The sequence below is a fragment of the Lampris incognitus genome, chromosome 10 (assembly GCF_029633865.1).
Source record: "Lampris incognitus isolate fLamInc1 chromosome 10, fLamInc1.hap2, whole genome shotgun sequence".
In the NCBI taxonomy this organism is placed as follows: domain Eukaryota; kingdom Metazoa; phylum Chordata; class Actinopteri; order Lampriformes; family Lampridae; genus Lampris; species Lampris incognitus.
Genome location: NC_079220.1, coordinates 52,868,092 through 52,886,519, shown reverse-complemented (window position 1 = coordinate 52,886,519; position 18,428 = coordinate 52,868,092). Strand labels below are relative to the sequence as shown.

The window sequence follows — 18,428 nt, the reverse complement described above, 5'->3', positions numbered from 1 at the left end:
GTTTGTAGACGGTGGATGATTGACAGTCGAGACGAGGCGTCGTGGTGGGTGTGAACATGATTGACAGCCACGAGAATCGTCCAATCACATTAGATCAACAAACATTAAAACAATACCAATTCGCTGCCAATAAAAGTAGGAGTGCCTGGGGTGTACACAACTGCGCCCCCTGGAAAATCTGAAGACACCAATCAGACAGCAGCCTCAGGTCACCTGCTCACCAAAAGTCTGAGGGCTGACATCATGGATGTATACATCCATGGCTTACATAAGGTGTGGTTTGGCAGGAGCCCCTCACCCAGGAAGTATTCAGACATAAATCAACCAAACACCATTTGGAACCAATATTTAATGCTGCTGACAGGCGCTCACAGACTGAAAAACACTTTTATTTCATAATTATTTGCATTATACAACTAAATTATATTTAACATGTTTAGGTAGATTTTCATCTCTTGATATTTGAAGGGGGCGGCGCCCCAACGCCCTGTACTGGCCAGCCGCCACTGGTCTACAGTTGTATTTATCTTAATTCATTATTATGTTTATCTATATTTCCTATTCATCTATTTATTTGTTTTGTTTTTTGTTTTTTTGCATGGAGCGGATAATCAACATGTTCTTGGCACGGTCCCCTGCTGCGTGAATGCTCTTGTTGAATCGAGCCGCCTCGCCGTTTTTTTGTTTTTGTTTTTTGTTTTTTCCCTCACCCCCCCCCCCCCCAATCTCTGCTGTATGCTTTGACGCTGCACTGTCTGTAGGCCTCCGGTTCACCTGGTTGTTACCGCTCAAAGCTAGCCAAAGTCTCCTTCCTGCTCCAACCCCTGAAGCCCTCTAACATGACATTTTCAAAAGCTCAAAGAATCCCGTGTGGGAGGAGTTGGTTGTCGGGGTAACAAGGCCCCCGCATGTCCCCCCTCTCAGGTCGAGAGGTCGAGGAGTATTTGCGTGTGTGTGTGTGTGTGTGTGTGTGTGTGTGTGTGTGTGTGTGTGTGTGTGTGTGTTGGGTCGGGGGCTGGTTGTTTGCAATTTTAAAAAAAAACTCAAGAGGAAATACATATGGGCTTTCCGTTTTTGTCGTACTGGTACACCAGCATCTTGATGCAGTGGGAGTTGGCCGGTGAAATCCAGGGGCTACTTGTGATGGAAAAGTTGTGGCCCACATAGAACGGCGGTGGCTGTTTGCGACAGCGGAACAGGGCTTGCAGCACGCTGGCTGCCATGCTGCGGAATCGCTTGCTGATGAAGCAGTACAGGAAGAAGTTGACGCCGGTGTTGAGCAGCGCTAGCATGTTGGCCAAGTCAGTGAGCAGGTGGAGGAGCCGCCCGGCGCCGTGCGAGCTCGGGGCCGGGGAGTAGAAGTGGTAGAGGATCATGAGGGTGCGCGGCGCCCACAGGACGGCGAAGATGGAAGTGATGGCGAGCAAGATGGCCGTGGTCTTGCCGGTGGAGTAGCCGCGCAGGCGGAAACAGCTGCGGCGGCGGCGCAGCTTCCGCACAATGATGGCGTTGAGGGAGAAGAAGACGGCACATGGAAGGAGGTAGACGGTGGCGCAGTGAGCCCACACGAGCACGTGCTGCGCGATGCTGCTCCTGCTGCTCTCCCCGCCCCCTCCGTCCACTGCCTGCCCACCGCCACCCCCAACCCCAGGCAGGCTGTGCCAGAGCTCGGGCCACCAGTAATAGGGTGCTGCGGAGAGCAGGCAGCCGATATACACGGCTAGTATCACTCTTCGCGTGCGGGCCGGATAGGAGACAGTGTGGTAGCGCAGTGGGTGGCAGACGGCGATGTACCGGTCGATGGTGAGGGGGACGGTGATCCAGATGGAGGTGTGGATGGACGAGAACTCCAGGACCTGCACCGCCTTGTTGAGGGATGGCGGCAACGGTGTGCCCAGTATGAAGTCCTCCAGCAGGAAGTCAACAAACACAATGAGCAGGAGGACTAAAATGTCAGCGGCCGCCAGTGCCAAGAGGTAGTTGTAGGAGGACTTCTGACGTCGTAACACCAGCTGGGACAGGATGATGACAGTCAGGATGTTGGCTAGAGGGAGGAAGGAGAGTGTGTATGTGTGTGTGTGGGGGGGGGGGGAGATGATTGATAATGATTGAAGAAGGAAGACGGAAAGGAGAAATGGGGAAATGATGGAAAAGCAGAAAGAATGATGAAGTACAGATTGGAAGTAGAATGGGTGCAGGTTATGGCAAGGGGGCAAATAGAGGGAGAGAGTGAGTGTTAGTGGGCAGGTTATTGAAACGGAGGAATACCAATCCAGCCAAGCACCAGACAATATAGTTTACACAGAACGGAGACAATATGTAGTATATTGCATAGCACAGAGTGGCGGTGGACATGCAACGGTCTGCTCGCATATGTATCTGAGCCCGGTAACACGCATGAAGTAGAAACAGAATACTTTTTTTTTTCCCATTTCAGAGCCGTGTACAGCATCACTACACCCAGCCACCAGGCTTCAGAAGCAGGCGGACGCATCCCATGCTCCTCCGCCCAATGTCCATTGGCGACAGCCCAACACACTCACGCGCAAGAAAATATAAATGTTCTCAACTCGCCGCTGTCTGCCGCCAGCATTTACCATGTCTAAACGGATCTCCCGCTCTCCCTTTTGATCCCTCCCTGCAAGTCCCTGCCCCCCCCCCCATCACCTTACTCCTGCTGTGTCGCTCCAGCGAGCACCTGCCTCAGCTTATGACCAATTTGTTAGCTCAAACAAAAGAGTGAGGCCACAACAAAAACAGAGGGGCGGATGCGCAGCATCACATTCTCGGTAATCTGCTGAGTCCACTAGTGTCTGCTGCAGCCGCCTCCTCCGAAGCTCTAGCTTAAAAAAAAGGCCCAAGGACAACCCCCCCCCCCCCACCTCCTGGTGTCTCGTTCTTTCTTTCGCTCTCTCTCTCTCTGTCTCTCGCATCATTAATGTGTCGCTTTCTCTCCTTCCATCTCTGTCCCCTCTCTATTTAACATCCACCGTGACGCCTTTCCTCTCTCTTTCCCTCCCTTTATCTATCTCTTTCTCCCTATTACTGTCTGTCTCTCTCTCTCCCCCCCTCCCCGCTGCTGTGCCAGTTTGTGCCCTCCAACCATCCCATTCAATGCCTTCTCTAATATATAACATTACACCTGCCTCGTGCATGATGCCCGCTCCTCCACTTCTTTCATCCGTTCTTTCCTCCAAATGTTGACCTGTTTAAATTTCTCTTTATGTCCAACTCAATCAATCTCTGTGACACAGATATTTCTGCACTCCCCCTCCCCCTCCCTCTCTCTCTCTCTCTCTGTCCCCCCATTTATGTGCCTACAGCACCAAGGGTAGGGGAATGGTCAGTATCCCAGGAGGCTAAAGCGAGGGAATAATTGCAGCCCTCCACTTCACCAATAACGATATTGTGGGCCCAAAAGGCGAAATGTGATTTTAGCCTGCTGATGCTGGTACCAAGGCACAACCTCTCTGTGTCTGGCAGAGTCAAAGGCAAAGGCACAGACTCTTGCCTCACACGGAGCTACACATCCGTGTTTCGGTCCGCAGTTTCCTTTTAGCATCCAGATTCACAAATAAGAGCCAAGGGTCTTAGATTGGAATAGCTTTGTGAATCATATTCTGGGCAGAGGTGGTTTTGTGGCGCGGGGTCCCGCCGACTCTTGACTGCATCTGTGGGGGTTCCTGACGTGGTCTTGGATGGTCACAGAATCACTGAATTTGCCTTGCACTCTCTCCTCACGATTCTATTACCCAGCACATTTACATTTGCTAAATGTAATGCATTCGCTCTATGTATTCTACATTACCTTGCTCTGTGTAACCTGCCGTGTTACATTATGATTCTGTTATTTTTGTGTATTTTGGGCATTTGACACCGATTGCACGTCTGTCCATCCTGGAAGGGGGATCCCTCTGCTGTTGCTCTTCCTGAGGGTCCGCTCATGTCCCCCCCCCCCCCATAAGGTTTTTTTGTGGCGTTTTTTCCTCATTTGATTCTGGGTCCAAGGATGGATCGTGGTTTATCTCGTATATTGTCATATATTTTTGTATTATTGTACTGATTGTAAAGCCCTTTGGGACTGCCTTGTGATTTTGGGCTATACAAATAAACTCGACACATCGGTGAAATATGTGCATGTTGGTTTTGCTCGTTGCAGTCAGTGTCAATTTCATTTTCAGTGGGAAGAAGCTACGAATATTTTCATATGTCGAATATGGTCATGTTAATGTAGTGGTAAAAAGAGGATTTTAAGATGTTTATTCTGTCTTGGACCCACCAGGAAAGAGCCCTTTTTAAAACTATTCCCCTCAGAAGAGATCAATATAATGTGTAGTTACTTCTACATCAGAAGAGGAACCGAGTATGCGCACATCCAGAAAATATTATTACGGTGCAATGCAGAACTTCCACAACTAGAACAAAAGAGTAAGGTCTGAACACTGAAATGCTCCCTATAATTTAGTTTTTGGGAACATTTCAATGTGCAGACCTTTCTCCTGTGTTCTAGTAACTTCTACATTGCATCATCTATGTTGGGGTTGAGTGTAAACTTCAAAATAAACATTTTACTCACTACAAAAGAGAAAAAAAACAAACTTATCAAGGTATCTTATCATTTATATATATAAGTATTATATATAGTATAATTATATATATTTATAATTCTCAAATGCTTATTTCAAGATATTGTTGGTATATTTGTTAACTCTACTTGCAGATTTTATTGCTTGTTTCAAGAAAGTGCACTTGCTGCATGAGGTATTTTCACAAAACAGGAAAAGTAATCTTAAAACGAGAAACTTGATTTGAGACTGACGTTCTTTTCTTTTATGTTCATCTTGAAACAAGTGCCATTAAAATGAAACACGAGCAATTTCTGGAAACGAGCAACAATATCTGCCAGTAGGGTAAGAGCATTTCACCTGCAATATCTTGAGATAAGCGTTATTAGACTCAAAACAAGAAAAAATACCTTGATAAGCTACGCCTTTTATTTTTATTCTTGGCTGAACCGCACCAGCAGGCCGGCGCTACAAATGTGAATGTTGCTGACTGAGTGATCAGTTTGATACTATTGGGCCGCCGGATCAGGTGATCAATGACATCACTGAAGTTACATGATTGGTCGACTGAACGCCGAGAGGCACGAGGGCGAGCGCGCAGTTAAAGCACCCCAAATAACAATCCCTCTGACAAAAGACTCATCGGCAAATTCACCAAAGGATTGTGCAACTTTTGCGGCCGTTAAAGCTGCACAAATAAGACAAAAAGAAACCGTGTAATTCTCAAAGCACCCGTGAAGGGTGAAATACACCCCTAAATTTGCTGCCAAGTAAACAGTGTCTTGGTATCTTTTATGAATTGGACCTTCCCAGATAGCATCCGGATGTGGGCCATTTCAGGCAATGATGCGGCACTGATGGCCATCTGCTGGCCCTGACAAAATGGATGTGAGCCTGAAGTGGCCCACATGTATAATAGCAAATATGCTGGTAACACTTTATTTTAGGGGGTCGGAAATTACCTAGTAATTTCCTTGTAATAAGGTGGTAGTTTTTACAGGTAATTTTACAGCTAACCCTAACCCTAACCCAAATTACAAGGTAATTTCAACCTCATTTCTAAGAAATTACATGATAATTACCACCTTATTACTAGGAAATTACTAGGTAATTTCCGACCCCTTAAAATAAAGTGTAACCAATATGCCAAATCAAATGTGGGCCTTTTTTGGCAAAGATGCGGTGCTCTCGGCAACATGTGATCTGGATGTGACTGTGAAGTGGCCCACATGTATAATAGCAAATGTGGCAAATCAGATGTGGGCCTTTTCTGGCAAAGATGCAGTGCTCTCGGCAACATGTGATCTGGATGTGACCCTGAAGTGGCCCGTGTGGTAAATGGTGAATATGGCCCAAAATTCACAAAACAAACATGGGCCACCTTTGGCAAATATGTGGCACATGCGGTATTGCTATGGCTTGGTTCTGGCCCAGATCTGGCAAACAGGAGCGGACCACCCAAGTGCCATCATTCCATGTGGTATGTGGGCCGGATGAAGTGTCATTTGTGGCACGGGTCCGATACGACAGATAGCAAAATTAATGTGCGGCCACGTTAGTTTGGCTATCTGGGAGATGGGGCAGCTAGAGGCTCGCAAGTGATGCAGATTTCATGGTGCTATCCGTGGCCGCAATCCATTCTTTGTGAATTCGCCTGTCAATACAGGGTGAGTCTTAGAAAAACAAGAGACATCCGCAGATAGAAACAGATGAAAGAGGAGGGGGAGTTGAATAGGTACAATTACAATTAAATTGAGTTCTCTTGCCAATCGAATATCCCAAGGTATGAGTGGAAAGTATTCTTGAAACTGCATTTATAACCTTTCTTCCCTTGAACGTAGCGTAATCATATCATGTGTAATCATATGGGGCTTCAGTATGCTTTAACAACAGATATTACTGGGACCACCACAGAAAATTGCAGATCAATATTTAATATCCAGGAATTCACATTATGGGCGCTACCACTGAGTATCCCTGTAATATATTGGCCACAATTTCGAACCTTGACCATACACAGTCCAGCCTCACACTAGGTTTTGACCTGGTCTTGTTTTCCATTAATCCAATGATTCCTATTCTGAGCTACACACGGTCAATTACTTCAACTGATGATTAAAGACGCACGATAATGAATACCACCGCCAGTAACCACCCCCAGCTCCAGGAGTGCAACACTTAGCGAAACCAGAAAGACCGGCATGAAGACATTGCTGATCTGTCCCTTGAGTTTAATTGGTCTCTGACATTGATTTGCTGTTCTGCATCACCGAGACATCAGTGCACGCAACAGCTGTCGTTGACCGGCTCGTGAGGGGAACAAATGCTCGTCCCACTCTAAAGTAATAGGAGCGGGGGGGGGGGTGCGATTGGATTAAATATGGCAGCTTGGAGTCTGGCACATCACACTTCACAGCACCAGTCACCATCAGCTGATTACAAACGACAAAGCCAGCTCGCGTAATGACTAAAGATGTCCTTGTCAGGCTGGGAGATCGAGCGGCGAAAGGGACATACGCATTAGCCTGAGGACACACACATGCACAGGCATACAGAGCACGGGCAGCCGTAAAGACTACTATACAAACGTGCAACGCACAACGTTTTTACCATCGGACGAGGTCTCTCGCTCTCTCTCTCTCTCTCTCTCTCTCTCTCTCTCTCTCTCTCTCTCTCTCTCTCTCTCTCTCTCTCTCTCCACACACTGACACGGACGAACATGAACTCAGATACAAATAAAGACAGGAAAGCATCTTAGTACTTGTACAAGACCAGCAGCAGGAAGGTTGTGCTACCGCGTTAACATACGATCCATCAGTAGTCGCGTGTCAGGGTCTCGTGCCTGCTAGAAGGACGTGCCGTGGTAGGCCAGTATGCGTTGAGAGCTGCTAAATTGTGCTACGCAAATACGGCACCGACAACAAACACAAATGGAGTATTAGGGCATTTCTTGTGCAATGGGATAATCCCGGAAAACGGGTCCCGTTGGTCGTACAGCAGTGAGCAGGGCCCCCACCAAGTAACAGCTAAATTGCTTTCTCGTTGAATCTTACTTGATTGTGCTATCGATTCCTGGTCTTCCCTTACTCGGAGGAACTCTTGATTGTTAGCACCAACTACATCAATCTGCAATTCTCTCAGTAACCTTTCTATTTGTCTCCCTTTACGCCTTTCCCTATATCTGTGCATCGGCCTATTTTGTCAGGCTGTCTCGTTTCTGTCCGTCGTTCCTCGCCTCTTTATCTTTCATTTCAGCCACCGTTTCGCCGTTTGTCCGCTCCTCTGGGGAATTCTTTATTCCGCCGAGGGCCGGGTGTTATTTCCCGTACAGGTTCCCCGTCACACCTGCAAGCGTGTATGCACACCTGCGCCCACCCCCCACCCCCACCACTACCCCTTCACCCCGGTGGGCCCCCAGCCTACCTCCCCCTAACCATGTACCCAGGTGGAGGGATCTTATCAGTGCCTGCATTTGTCCATGGGAAGCAAAGTGTGCTGCTAAGCCCCGAGCAACTGACAACTCTCCCTGTGGAGAAACATTACTAGAGCGAGGCAAATCTCACACAATGGCTCCTGCTTATAAACTGTCTCCTTGCTCTTTCCGTGCTCTCTCCACCAATCACGTCCTCTCTGCTTCTCCCTCTCTTGTCTCACTCTGTCGCCTTCTCTCTGACTCTTTTTCGGTCTGTCCGCTTCACTCTCTCTCTAGCTGTGCACTTTTGAAGAGAGCGAGAGGTAACATTGGAACAGTGGAAATAGTTGGTGCTTTCTGTCACTGGCTGGGTATTATTCTATGTGGGTTCCCTAGTGAGACCAGGCCTTTGACAGACACACAAAAGGGATCCGCGGTGAGCCTGACATTTCCATTTAGCCTTGGCTGGCTCGCATTGGGCTGCCCATTCATTTCAATTGACTCCTGCTCTTTACATGGCCTCTGGGGCCGGGGGGGAGGAGCCGGTCGGGTCTGCTCGGCATTCTGAGGGCGTGGGGAGACATGGGGGGGGGGAGGGGGGACAGCTTTTAGCCACCGTGGCCCTAGGAACAGACTGGCAGAGGATCTGAGGGGGTCCACCTTTGTGGGCATTTGAAAAAGAAAGCTATCTTTTTAGCCTCGTTTTTTTTACTTAAGGTGCCTTGTCATTCGATGTTTTATTCATCTGTCACTTCATTCTTCTTCTTTTTTGGTGCTTTTGCTCACCTCTGTTTGTTTGCGTCGCACCGTGTTTCGTAAATATGCAGCACATTGGGCTACAGCCACTGTATGAAATGTGCTATAGAAATAAAGATTTGATTGATTGACTGATTGATTGATTGATTGGTTGGTTGGTTGCTTGATTGATTGATTGACTGGGGGGGGCGCAGTGCTCGTCTCAATAGGAATGGAGGTAGACAACGTAAAGGAATGCACACTCGTGCACGCGCGCACACACACACACAGGACACAAGCACACTTGGACACAGATGCAGGCATAAAAAAGCACCTGTATCCAATACTCGCACACAAAGACGCAAAAAAAAACAAAAAAAAAACGACCCACACACAATTTAGCCTTCTTCCACGTGGCTGGGAATAAGCAGTTGGAAGAGGACTCGTCTCCAGCATAGAAGGAATTAGAACGACCTGTTGGGCAGATAATGGGCTGCTGTGTGTGTCTGTTTGTGTGTGTGTGTGTGTGTTTGCTCCTGCACTCTTGGCTTGTGCAACCGCACATGCCTGTCTCAGTTCATACATGTTCTTGCGTGTGCATACGTGCGCATGGGTGACCCCCTTCTGCCTGTCTGTGTGTGCAAGTGCTTTTGTGCCCGAGCTTCCCTGCTGCTCCTTTAATGTAACGAGGGACAGGGCCATTGAAGTTGTTTAGCGGGAGAGGAGGAGGCACAGCATGCTCCCTGAGGTGTGTAACGAGGCTGACTCATCCCGCTACTAAAAGGGACGTGTTCAGACGGGTAGGCAACAAACGACATGGCGCCGCTTAACCCCTCGAAACCCTGGGCAAAAAAAAAAAAGAAGCAGATTCAATTCGCCTACATCCCCGCACACTGTTCGACAATCGGTCCCGTGGGCCTTGTGCATCACACGCAGGCCAGAAATGGGAAATTATGCTCCTTAAAGAAGAAGACGCAAGGGAGCAACTGACAGAACTGCAATCAAGGCTTTTTTCTTTCTTTTTTTTTTTTGGTCATTTGCAGGAAATTGGAGCTGGACTGTGCTTCCATATCTGGGGGCTTTGGCTAATGAGACAAGAGCGCAAACTAGGAGCTGGAGGGAGGGAGGGACGGACAGAGATGGAGCTACACAGAGAAACAAAGCGTTATTTAAAGGAGGGAGGAGAGGATTAGAGGCAAAGACGGGATGAAACAGACCTAAAGAGGAGAGCGGCGAGGCAGTGAGAGGAAGGGGGGGAGAGAGGAAGGGGCGGGGTGGGGGGGGGAATATCAAAGCCTGCTTCAAAGGTCACAGTCACTTTGTACCTGATGACAACCATTTCCCCTTTTGTCTTCTCAAAGTGTCAGATTGAACATAGAACAGGATGATTCCTTAATTCCCTGAACAGAGTCCAGGAGCACATCCCACTGACAGAGCCGGCCGGGTAGTCCACAGATCAAACACCGACAACGAAGATCAGAACTCCCACGCAAAAAAAATCAGTATGAACTTTGAACGGCATTTCCATCCTCAAAACCCAGAAAATGAAAATGAAAAAAAAAAATCACCCCAAACATCGAAAGACTCCCGACTTTTCCCACTTGGTGTGATATCGAGCCCGGTCTCACCAATCTGCGTACAAACAACACGATATTACACTTTCACATTGCGCGCAGTGCATACGCCAAAATCCAGTTTTGTGTGCAGACGGTACGCCGATCCAGGTAAGCGGGGGAAACGACCTTTTTTGTAATTAAATCATCGTTATTAACCCTAACCCTAAACCTGATCCTGACCCCTGACCCTAACCCTGGTTGTGGATGCCCGCGCTTCTGGTGAACTGGGCGAACTGAGCCTCGCTGGTGACGTCATGACCGTTCGGGGTGACGCGCGGTATTTGGACGCATCAGCTCTCCACCGAAGTTAATGGAAGGCGTCGGCGTATCATCTGCATGCAAAACTGGATTTTGCCGCATGCATTGCACGCCAAGTGTTATTTGTACGCGGATTGGTGAGACCGGGTCGATCTGACACTCTGGAAATCGCCTCCTCCGTTCTCCCGGTGTCCGCGTACATGTGGCCGCTCTGGGTCCGAATACGACTGAGGGTTCGACGCAAGTGTGATCGTGAAGCATGAACTCATCTTTGGCCTCCGAGTTTTATGTTGTAGCTTGTCACCACAGCTGTGGGGTGAGATGGTCTCAGACTACCTCCAAGTGCTAACGGGGGGAGGGTAGGGGCAAGTAAAATGGAAGTATGTAAGGATATGACGATATTCATTTAGAGTCCATGTTTGCGGCAGCTGATATCGATGCTGCAGAAGAGCTCTGCTCCTCAGTTCCTCGGTGCCGACATTCACAGCGATTCAAGCTATAAGCAGGACATAGGGAGTGAAATGTTCTTTGGGGAGATGACATCCTCGCCTCAAAGGCCGGCTCCGCTGCCAACAACGTGGCGTTGTAAACTGGCAAACTCAGTCGATCATATTTAATAGGCCCATAAACAACAGCAATGCACCCTGGTACCTTCCTCGGTCACTTCTCATACCTGAGTCCTGCTCCCAGTCAAACGACATGAGTGGTGATAAGCTAGTGTGGATGAGGAGGACTGGAGGTAATGATACAGGACAGGGACGTACAGGAGTCCAGGGAGAAGGGAAGAGAAATGTGGCAATAGTTCCCAATCGAAGGACGAGCAGAAACGAAGGGAAATGAGGTGAGGGATCGGCTAACTGCTAGATTAACATATTGTCGGGGAACTGGAGGGATAATGCTAGTAAAGCTGGTGTGTTACTGCGGTATCAAGATCGGCAAATTACACATATATTATTTGCCCGCCAGGCGCTGCACCGAGGGAAGTGGACGCGACGTGTTCAGTGGCAGTGAGCGGTTTTATGCTGTCAACTGATCAAACAAAGTCCGCCGTGTCAGGGCTGCATCAACAGCCCTGCAGAGTTATGGCTTTAAACAGCCCTCCCTCCTCTTCCCTCTTTATTTTGCCTCTCCATCCTTCCCTCTCTGGCTCTTCTCCCCCATGACAGGCTGACACGACCTCTCGCTTTCCCCTCTCCATTTCCACAGAAACAGACTAGAGACAAACCAGACCAAAGCATGCTGTACATCTTGTCCTCCCTTCTACTGCTACTTCATCAGTCATTCATTACCCCCCCCCCCCCATTTTTACACTCCATCCTTCTTTCCCTTCCCCTCTCCCCAGCATTTCCTCTCCTTCCCCAATCACAGGAGCGCCGCCCATACAGTCCTATGCCGTTGCTCCCATCTCGTCTCCCTGTGGCTCACTGGCTGCCCTTTAACAAATCTTACTCATTATTTCCTCACCTCTCCATCTCAAACCTCCGGTCCCAGGATTCACTTTCTATTGTGACAGTATCCATTATCAAGGTGCCCTATCCCTGATCAACCCCCTACCTCTAATTGGGTCGTATCACTGGTAGAGACTGACAGATCAATGGTCTAAACTGAGAATCAATGGGGCCCATCTCTTCATTAAGAGGTGGCTGACACCTGGCCTATAAAGCTGCATGGAAAAGGCGGTCTTTAGCACTGAGCATCGCTGACCTTTTCCCCTTAGGTAAGTGGGTGGATGGTGGTGGTGGGGAGGGTGTTTTCCTGCTCACATGTGCACCAGACACACTGTTGACTGTCGACTGTCAACGGTTACATGTAGGTACACAATGAAATGCTTGCAGCCAGAGGAAAGGCTGCTCACACAAACAAACACTCATAAGCACATTTCACATGCGTGTGAACACTCACGTACACAGGTGGATGAGGGATGCTCCGAAAAATGATCACATACAATGTTCCCACATGTGGGAACATAGATACTCTCTATCTATATCTCTATCTATATCTCTATATATATATATCGCTGAATAAGCCTGAATAATCATCTTGAATGACTCAACTCTCAACTCAACTGAGAGCCTTCTGGGTAAATGGAGCTGACCCGTTGTTGACTATACGGATCATTTCTTTAATGCATCGCTCGACACAGAAAATGTATGCAAAGAAAAAAAAATCCACTTATCCACATTCTACCTGAAGTTACCATCAAGCTAAAAGAAATAAATGCACAAAACTGTGCAACCACAAATTTAAAGACAACTCAAACCCTAAGCCAGAGAGTTTACACCTGCAGGGGGCGCCAGAGCAAATGATCCACAGAGCAACATGGATCGTGTGGTTTGTGCTGCACCGGGGTCAGCGTTGACCAAACATGTTTTTATCATTTATTAGGGAAGGCGACCCATCCTTAAATAGTCAGTTTCATAGAAATTACAACAACACTCTGTGTCAATGAGCTGCACGATGTCACAAATCTAAATACATGTTGCGGTATATTGAACAGTGCTCGTTGATGATTTAAATTGTGTTTTGTGTATAGTATATGACACACCTAATTTGATTTAAAACTCTTTGCAAGCTCACTAAATATGTATTTTGTGTTTTCGCCCTTAGAGGACGATTAAGTGTTTTCTTGCACAGCCAGTAATAGAAGAAGTAAATCATCTTGGTGGCGATGTGGCTAGGGTAGGTAGCCTAGTACCTGTCCTGGGGATCACATTTACTTTGGCAGTGTGTAGAGTGAACTCAGCCCCCGAGGGGAAACAGTCTTACAACAGAGCTCAGAATATTGTTCATTTTTGGTGCCCAAATGTGTTTTCAAAGTTTCTGTTTTCATGTAAAGCACACCTGACTTTTTCTTTTTCTATTTTTTTTCTAGCCATACCGTACCGTGTGTATGTCATGTGTATGTCACCAGTGGATGCTTTGAGACTGACTGCACGGCACAGCATCCAGACAGACGCCAAACCTCCGCGGCCACGACCTCGAAGAAAAAGGCAAACGTGGGACTGCTTGAGGACGGTAACGTGTTAGCGTGTTCTAGGGGGACTGCTTGAGGACGGTAACATGTTAGCATGTTCTAGGGGGACTGCTTGAGGACGTAAGATAACGTGTTAGCGTGTTCTAGGGGGACTGCTTGAGGATTGTAGCGTGTTAACGTGTTCTAGGGGGACTGCTTAAGGACGGTAATGTGTTAGCGTGTTCTAGGGGCCTGCTTGAGGACATAAGGTAACGTGTTAGAGTGTTCTAGGGGGACTGCTTGAGGATGTAAGTTAAGGTGTTAGCGTGTTCTAGGGGGACTGCTTAAGGACGGTAACATGTTAGCGTGTTCTAGGGGGACTGCTTGAGGACGTAAGGTAACATGTTAGTGTGTTCTAGGGGGGCCTGCTTGAGGACGTAAGGTAACGTGTTAGCGTGTTCTAGGGGGGCCTGCTTGAGAATGGTAGCGTGTTAACATGTTCTAGGGGGACTGCATAAGGACTGTAATGTGTTAGCATGTTCTAGGGGGGCCTGCTTGAGGACGTAAGGTAACGTGTTAGCGTGTTCTAGGGGGACTGCTTGAGGACGTAAGGTAAAGTGTTAGCGTGTTCTAGGGGGACTGCTTGAGGATATAAGGTAACGTGTTAGCGTGTTGTAGGGAGACTGCTTGAGGATATAAGGTAACGTGTTAGCATGTTCTGGGGGGACTGCTTGAGGATATAAGGTAACGTGTTAGCGTGTTCTAGGGGGACTGCTTGAGGATATAAGGTAACGTGTTAGCGTGTTGTAGGGAGACTGCTTGAGGATATAAGGTAACGTGTTAGCATGTTCTAGGGGGACTGCTTGAGGATATAAGGTAACGTGTTAGCGTGTTGTAGGGAGACTGCTTGAGGACGGTAGCGTGTTAACATGTTCTAGGGGGACTGCTTGAGGACGGTAGCGTGTTAGTGTGTTCTAGGGGGACTGCTTGAGGACAGTAATGTGTTAGCGTGTTCTAGGGGGACTGCTTGAGGATGGTAGCATGTTAGCGTGTTCTAGGGGGACTGCTTGAGGACGGTAGCATGTTAACGTGTTCTAGGGATACTGCTTGAGGACGGTAACATGTTAACATGTTCTAGGGGGACTGCTTGAGGACGGTAGTATGTTAGCGTGTTCTAGGGGGACTGCTTGAGGATGGTAGCATGTTAGCGTGTTCTAGGGGGACTGCTTGAGGATGGTAGCATGTTAGCGTGTTCTAGGGGGACTGCTTGAGGACGGTAGCGTGTTAACATGTTCTAGGGGGACTGCTTGAGGACGGTAGTATGTTAGCGTGTTCTAGGGGGACTGCTTGAGGATGGTAGCATGTTAGCGTGTTCTAGGGGGACTGCTTGAGGATGGTAGCATGTTAGCGTGTTCTAGGGGGACTGATTGAGGACGGTAGCGTGTTAACATGTTCTAGGCACCGTAAGACCACTGCACTGTTTGCTCTTTAAGCACGCGGCTATTCTGTCCAACGCAGCATGGTACAGTGAGCCGAGAGAGAGGGATAGAGCGAGAGAGAGCGAGAGAGGGATAGAGCAAGATTGAGAGAGCGAGAGAGAGAGGGAGACAGAGAGAGGGGTAGAGCGAGATGAGGAGAGAGAGGGAGAGAGAGGGAGATGGAGAGAAAGAGAGAGAGAGAGAAAGACAGAGGGAGAGAGAGAATGGGTGAGCAATTAATTAAAAACGTGACAATTCGTCTCAGCTCTGTCGACTCTGGCTACCCCACTCTGGGCTCTGGGGTGCTACTTCACCGAGTCTGCTAATATTAATCTCTCTCTCCCTTTCTCTCTCTCTCCATCTTCCTCTACCCCCCCTCCATCTCCCTCTCTCTCTCTATTACTGCTCGGATCTCATTCTCTTAACTCCCCTCTTCATCTATTATTTGTCCTTCCCCTCCTCATTCTCCGATCTCTCCATATTCATCCCTCTTTTTCCTCCGCGGCTTTCGGTTCTCTCATTTCCCCACTGTAGGTCACCCGGTAATCGTTTCTTAACACTCGAATCGTGTAATCCCCTTTCCCCCGTCCCTTACCCCCCCCCCAGCTCCCCTTCACCCTAAAACCGAGAGGCGCGCAACATCGCCAACACCTTGTCTTCCCTTGATCCCTCTCCGCCTGCAGACGAGACGGCCTGTCCACCCAGTCTCACGAGCTTCAACTGACGAGTACAATATATATACATACATACATACATACATACATACATACATACATACATACATACATACATACATACATACATACATACATACATACATACATACATACATACCAACAGCCCTCACTGCGCACACCATTAAAGCAAACACACGTGATGCCCCCGAGGTCACAACGATACCGTTAGATTGAGATTTCATGGAACGTTTGTTCGACGCAGACCGCCATCGCCACATCACACGGGCCATTTCCGGTCACCCGGCGCCGAAACAAACGAATTCAATGAAACCGCCATTACGTCCGTAACGACGGCTTCAGCAGACTAATCAAATAACGCTCGGCCTATCGAGGGGGGACGTGAAGTGGCAGCAGACGTATTGATCGGCTGGGCCGAGCTACATTTGCCGTCCCAGAGAAATAATTGGGCAAGAGGGGATAAGACGTAAAGATTTTTAGTTTTGCAGGACGGCAGGACAAGCGCACGCGATCACAGTCTCGGTATGAAGAAGAAGAAGAAGAAGAAAAAAAGAAGGATACCCCTGCTTTCATTTTTGCGCTGCAGGTTTCTACTAAACAAGAGCTGGTTCTTTTGCCGATAGCATCTCGCTCGCTTGGCAACAAGCTTTAAGCCGACTTAAGCCAGTTCTCGGTTTTATTATTTAGCATTCAAGACGGATTTGGCCCTATCTGCAGGCGCGTATCTCCCCCCCTCGTGTCCTCCATTGTCAAACCGCGTGGCCGCCGCCGTGTACCAAAACATTCACCTTCGTAAAATGTCAAAGACGGTTGGGTGAATGTAAAGTCGGGGACGAAAGGCGAGCCGCCAAACTGTTGGCGTCCTCTCTCGGGTCGGATCAGAGCACGAGCTCGGTGGACGCAGCCCCCCCCCCCCGAGTCCTTTCAACAGCCGAACCCCTATTGCTGATTAGTTATCAGCACTTGTCTCTTTCGTCTGACCTCTAGGCTCTCCATCTCGCTCGCCCTCCCTCACATGCACGTGCACGCACGCACGCACGCACACACACACACACACACACACACACACAAACACTCCACTTTGCTTCCCTGTGTGAGACCAAGTCAGTGCCCATAGATCACACAGTGGGACAGAGGTGGCGGATGGGTCTGACAATGACTCTGAATGGACTAATCAGTCAACGGTGGAGACACCACAAGGAAGCAACATTAATTCAGGTACTCAGGAGCCACACAACACACACAACTTGTCCCCCGGGGTCAAGTCCGGGCGGTCACTCGCACGGAGTCCGTCTCTCGCACACACGCCAAACCCAGGTAAATAAAGACACAGGGGGAAACAAACGCCGGCCGTCCGTGCAGATGTGGACTGTGAAGGAGTCGGCGGCGAGATAAAAAAAAAAATGTACCGCAATTTCTCTCTCGCACCCTCGGCGCTAAACGGCTGCGAGGTACGAACGCTCTCCAGCAGACAGGTGCGGATTAAACACCCAGAAAAGAGCGCGCACACACACACACACAAGTAAACTGAAGTGATTGCCACAAGGTCAGCATGACAAACCAGCAGCGTGTGCACAAAGACCGACACACTAGAGCAGCCATGCACAACGTATAGTCACACAAACACAAGCAAACGAGTGCACGACTAATCAGAGATGCGCAGACCGACGTGTGTGTAATCAAAAAAAAATCAACACGGCACGATTAACACTGGAATATGCATGCGGTAATGAGGCAGACTTGCACAAATGTAACCCCCCCCCCCCAAGTCCATGTCCCCAGTGACTAACAGGCAGACAACACATACGCATATATACACACACACACACACACACACACACTGTCTGCGCTCATTCCCGGATTCTCTTACCAGGCAGGCCGAGACAGAGCAGGACACTGTAGTAGATGACAGGCAGCGGTCCGAGGGGGCATCTCAGGACTACCTCAGGTGGTTGCTGCCCCGGGCTCCAGGAGCTGCCATTGGGGGACAAGACGGGGAAGATGTGGCTATGCTCCATGGCCCTCTCTTCTTCCTCGTCCTCTTCCACAGCCCGGCTCAGTGTCTAGAAGTCTACCAGACACACGTACACACACACACACTCACACACACACACACACACACACACACACACACACACACACGCACACGCTGCCTGGTGGCTGGCTTGGTAGAGAGGGAGCGCTCCGTCCTTGGACGCCAATCGGCATGGATGTATATGCGTTTGTTTGTGTGAGAGAGCAAGGTTATGTGTGATTGTATGAGAATGAGCACGAATGAGGAGAGCGGGAGACCGACTCCGGATGAGGAGATGCGAGAGATGATATGTGTTAGTGGGTGACAGAGGGAGACGGCGAGCGGAGCGGAGCAGAGAGGGAGATGCAAAGAGGTGAGTGTGAAGGTAGGAGTGAAGAGGGGAGGATGCTGCGATGTGTGTGAGCGAGGGGGAATGAGAGCGAATCAAGAGTGCAGGAGGAGGAGGAGGAAAGTGACAGAGAGGAGGGGAGACGGAAGGAAGGAAGGAGGGAGGGAGATGGAGAGCAAGGGCACAGTAGATGCGAGAGTGAGCTCAAAGTGAGGGAGAGAGGCTGGGAGAAGAAGAGACAGGCAGAAATGGGAGGGAAGAGAAGGATGCCTCGAATGTGAGAGGGGGGCTGAGAGAGGCAGAGAGGGAGCCGGGGTACACGTTACACCCATGTGAGGGCAGTGTACACAAAG

At 48.9% G+C, this 18,428-nt stretch overlaps 1 protein-coding gene across 1 annotated transcript; it reads right to left on the bottom strand.

Moving 5' to 3' along the window:
• Positions 1–1,043: 1,043 nt before the first annotated feature.
• Positions 1,044–17,739, bottom strand: gpr139 (G protein-coupled receptor 139). Its single transcript, XM_056288676.1, has 2 exons — positions 17,583–17,739; positions 1,044–2,044 (listed from the first exon to the last, which is right to left on the bottom strand). The coding sequence occupies exons 1-2, from the start codon at positions 17,728–17,730 to the stop codon at positions 1,044–1,046; spliced, it is 1,149 nt and encodes a 382-aa protein (XP_056144651.1). The 5' UTR covers positions 17,731–17,739.
• Between the last annotated feature and the right edge of the window lie 689 nt (positions 17,740–18,428).

Coding starts and splice junctions, on each gene's coding strand:
- gpr139 (XM_056288676.1), bottom strand. CDS start 17,730: ATGGAGCATAGCCACATCTTCCCCGTCTTGTCCCCCAATGGCAGCTCC. Junction 2,045..17,582: donor GCTCTGTCTCGGCCTGCCTG/GTAAGAGAATCC, acceptor TCCTCCCTCTAG/CCAACATCCTGACTGTCATC.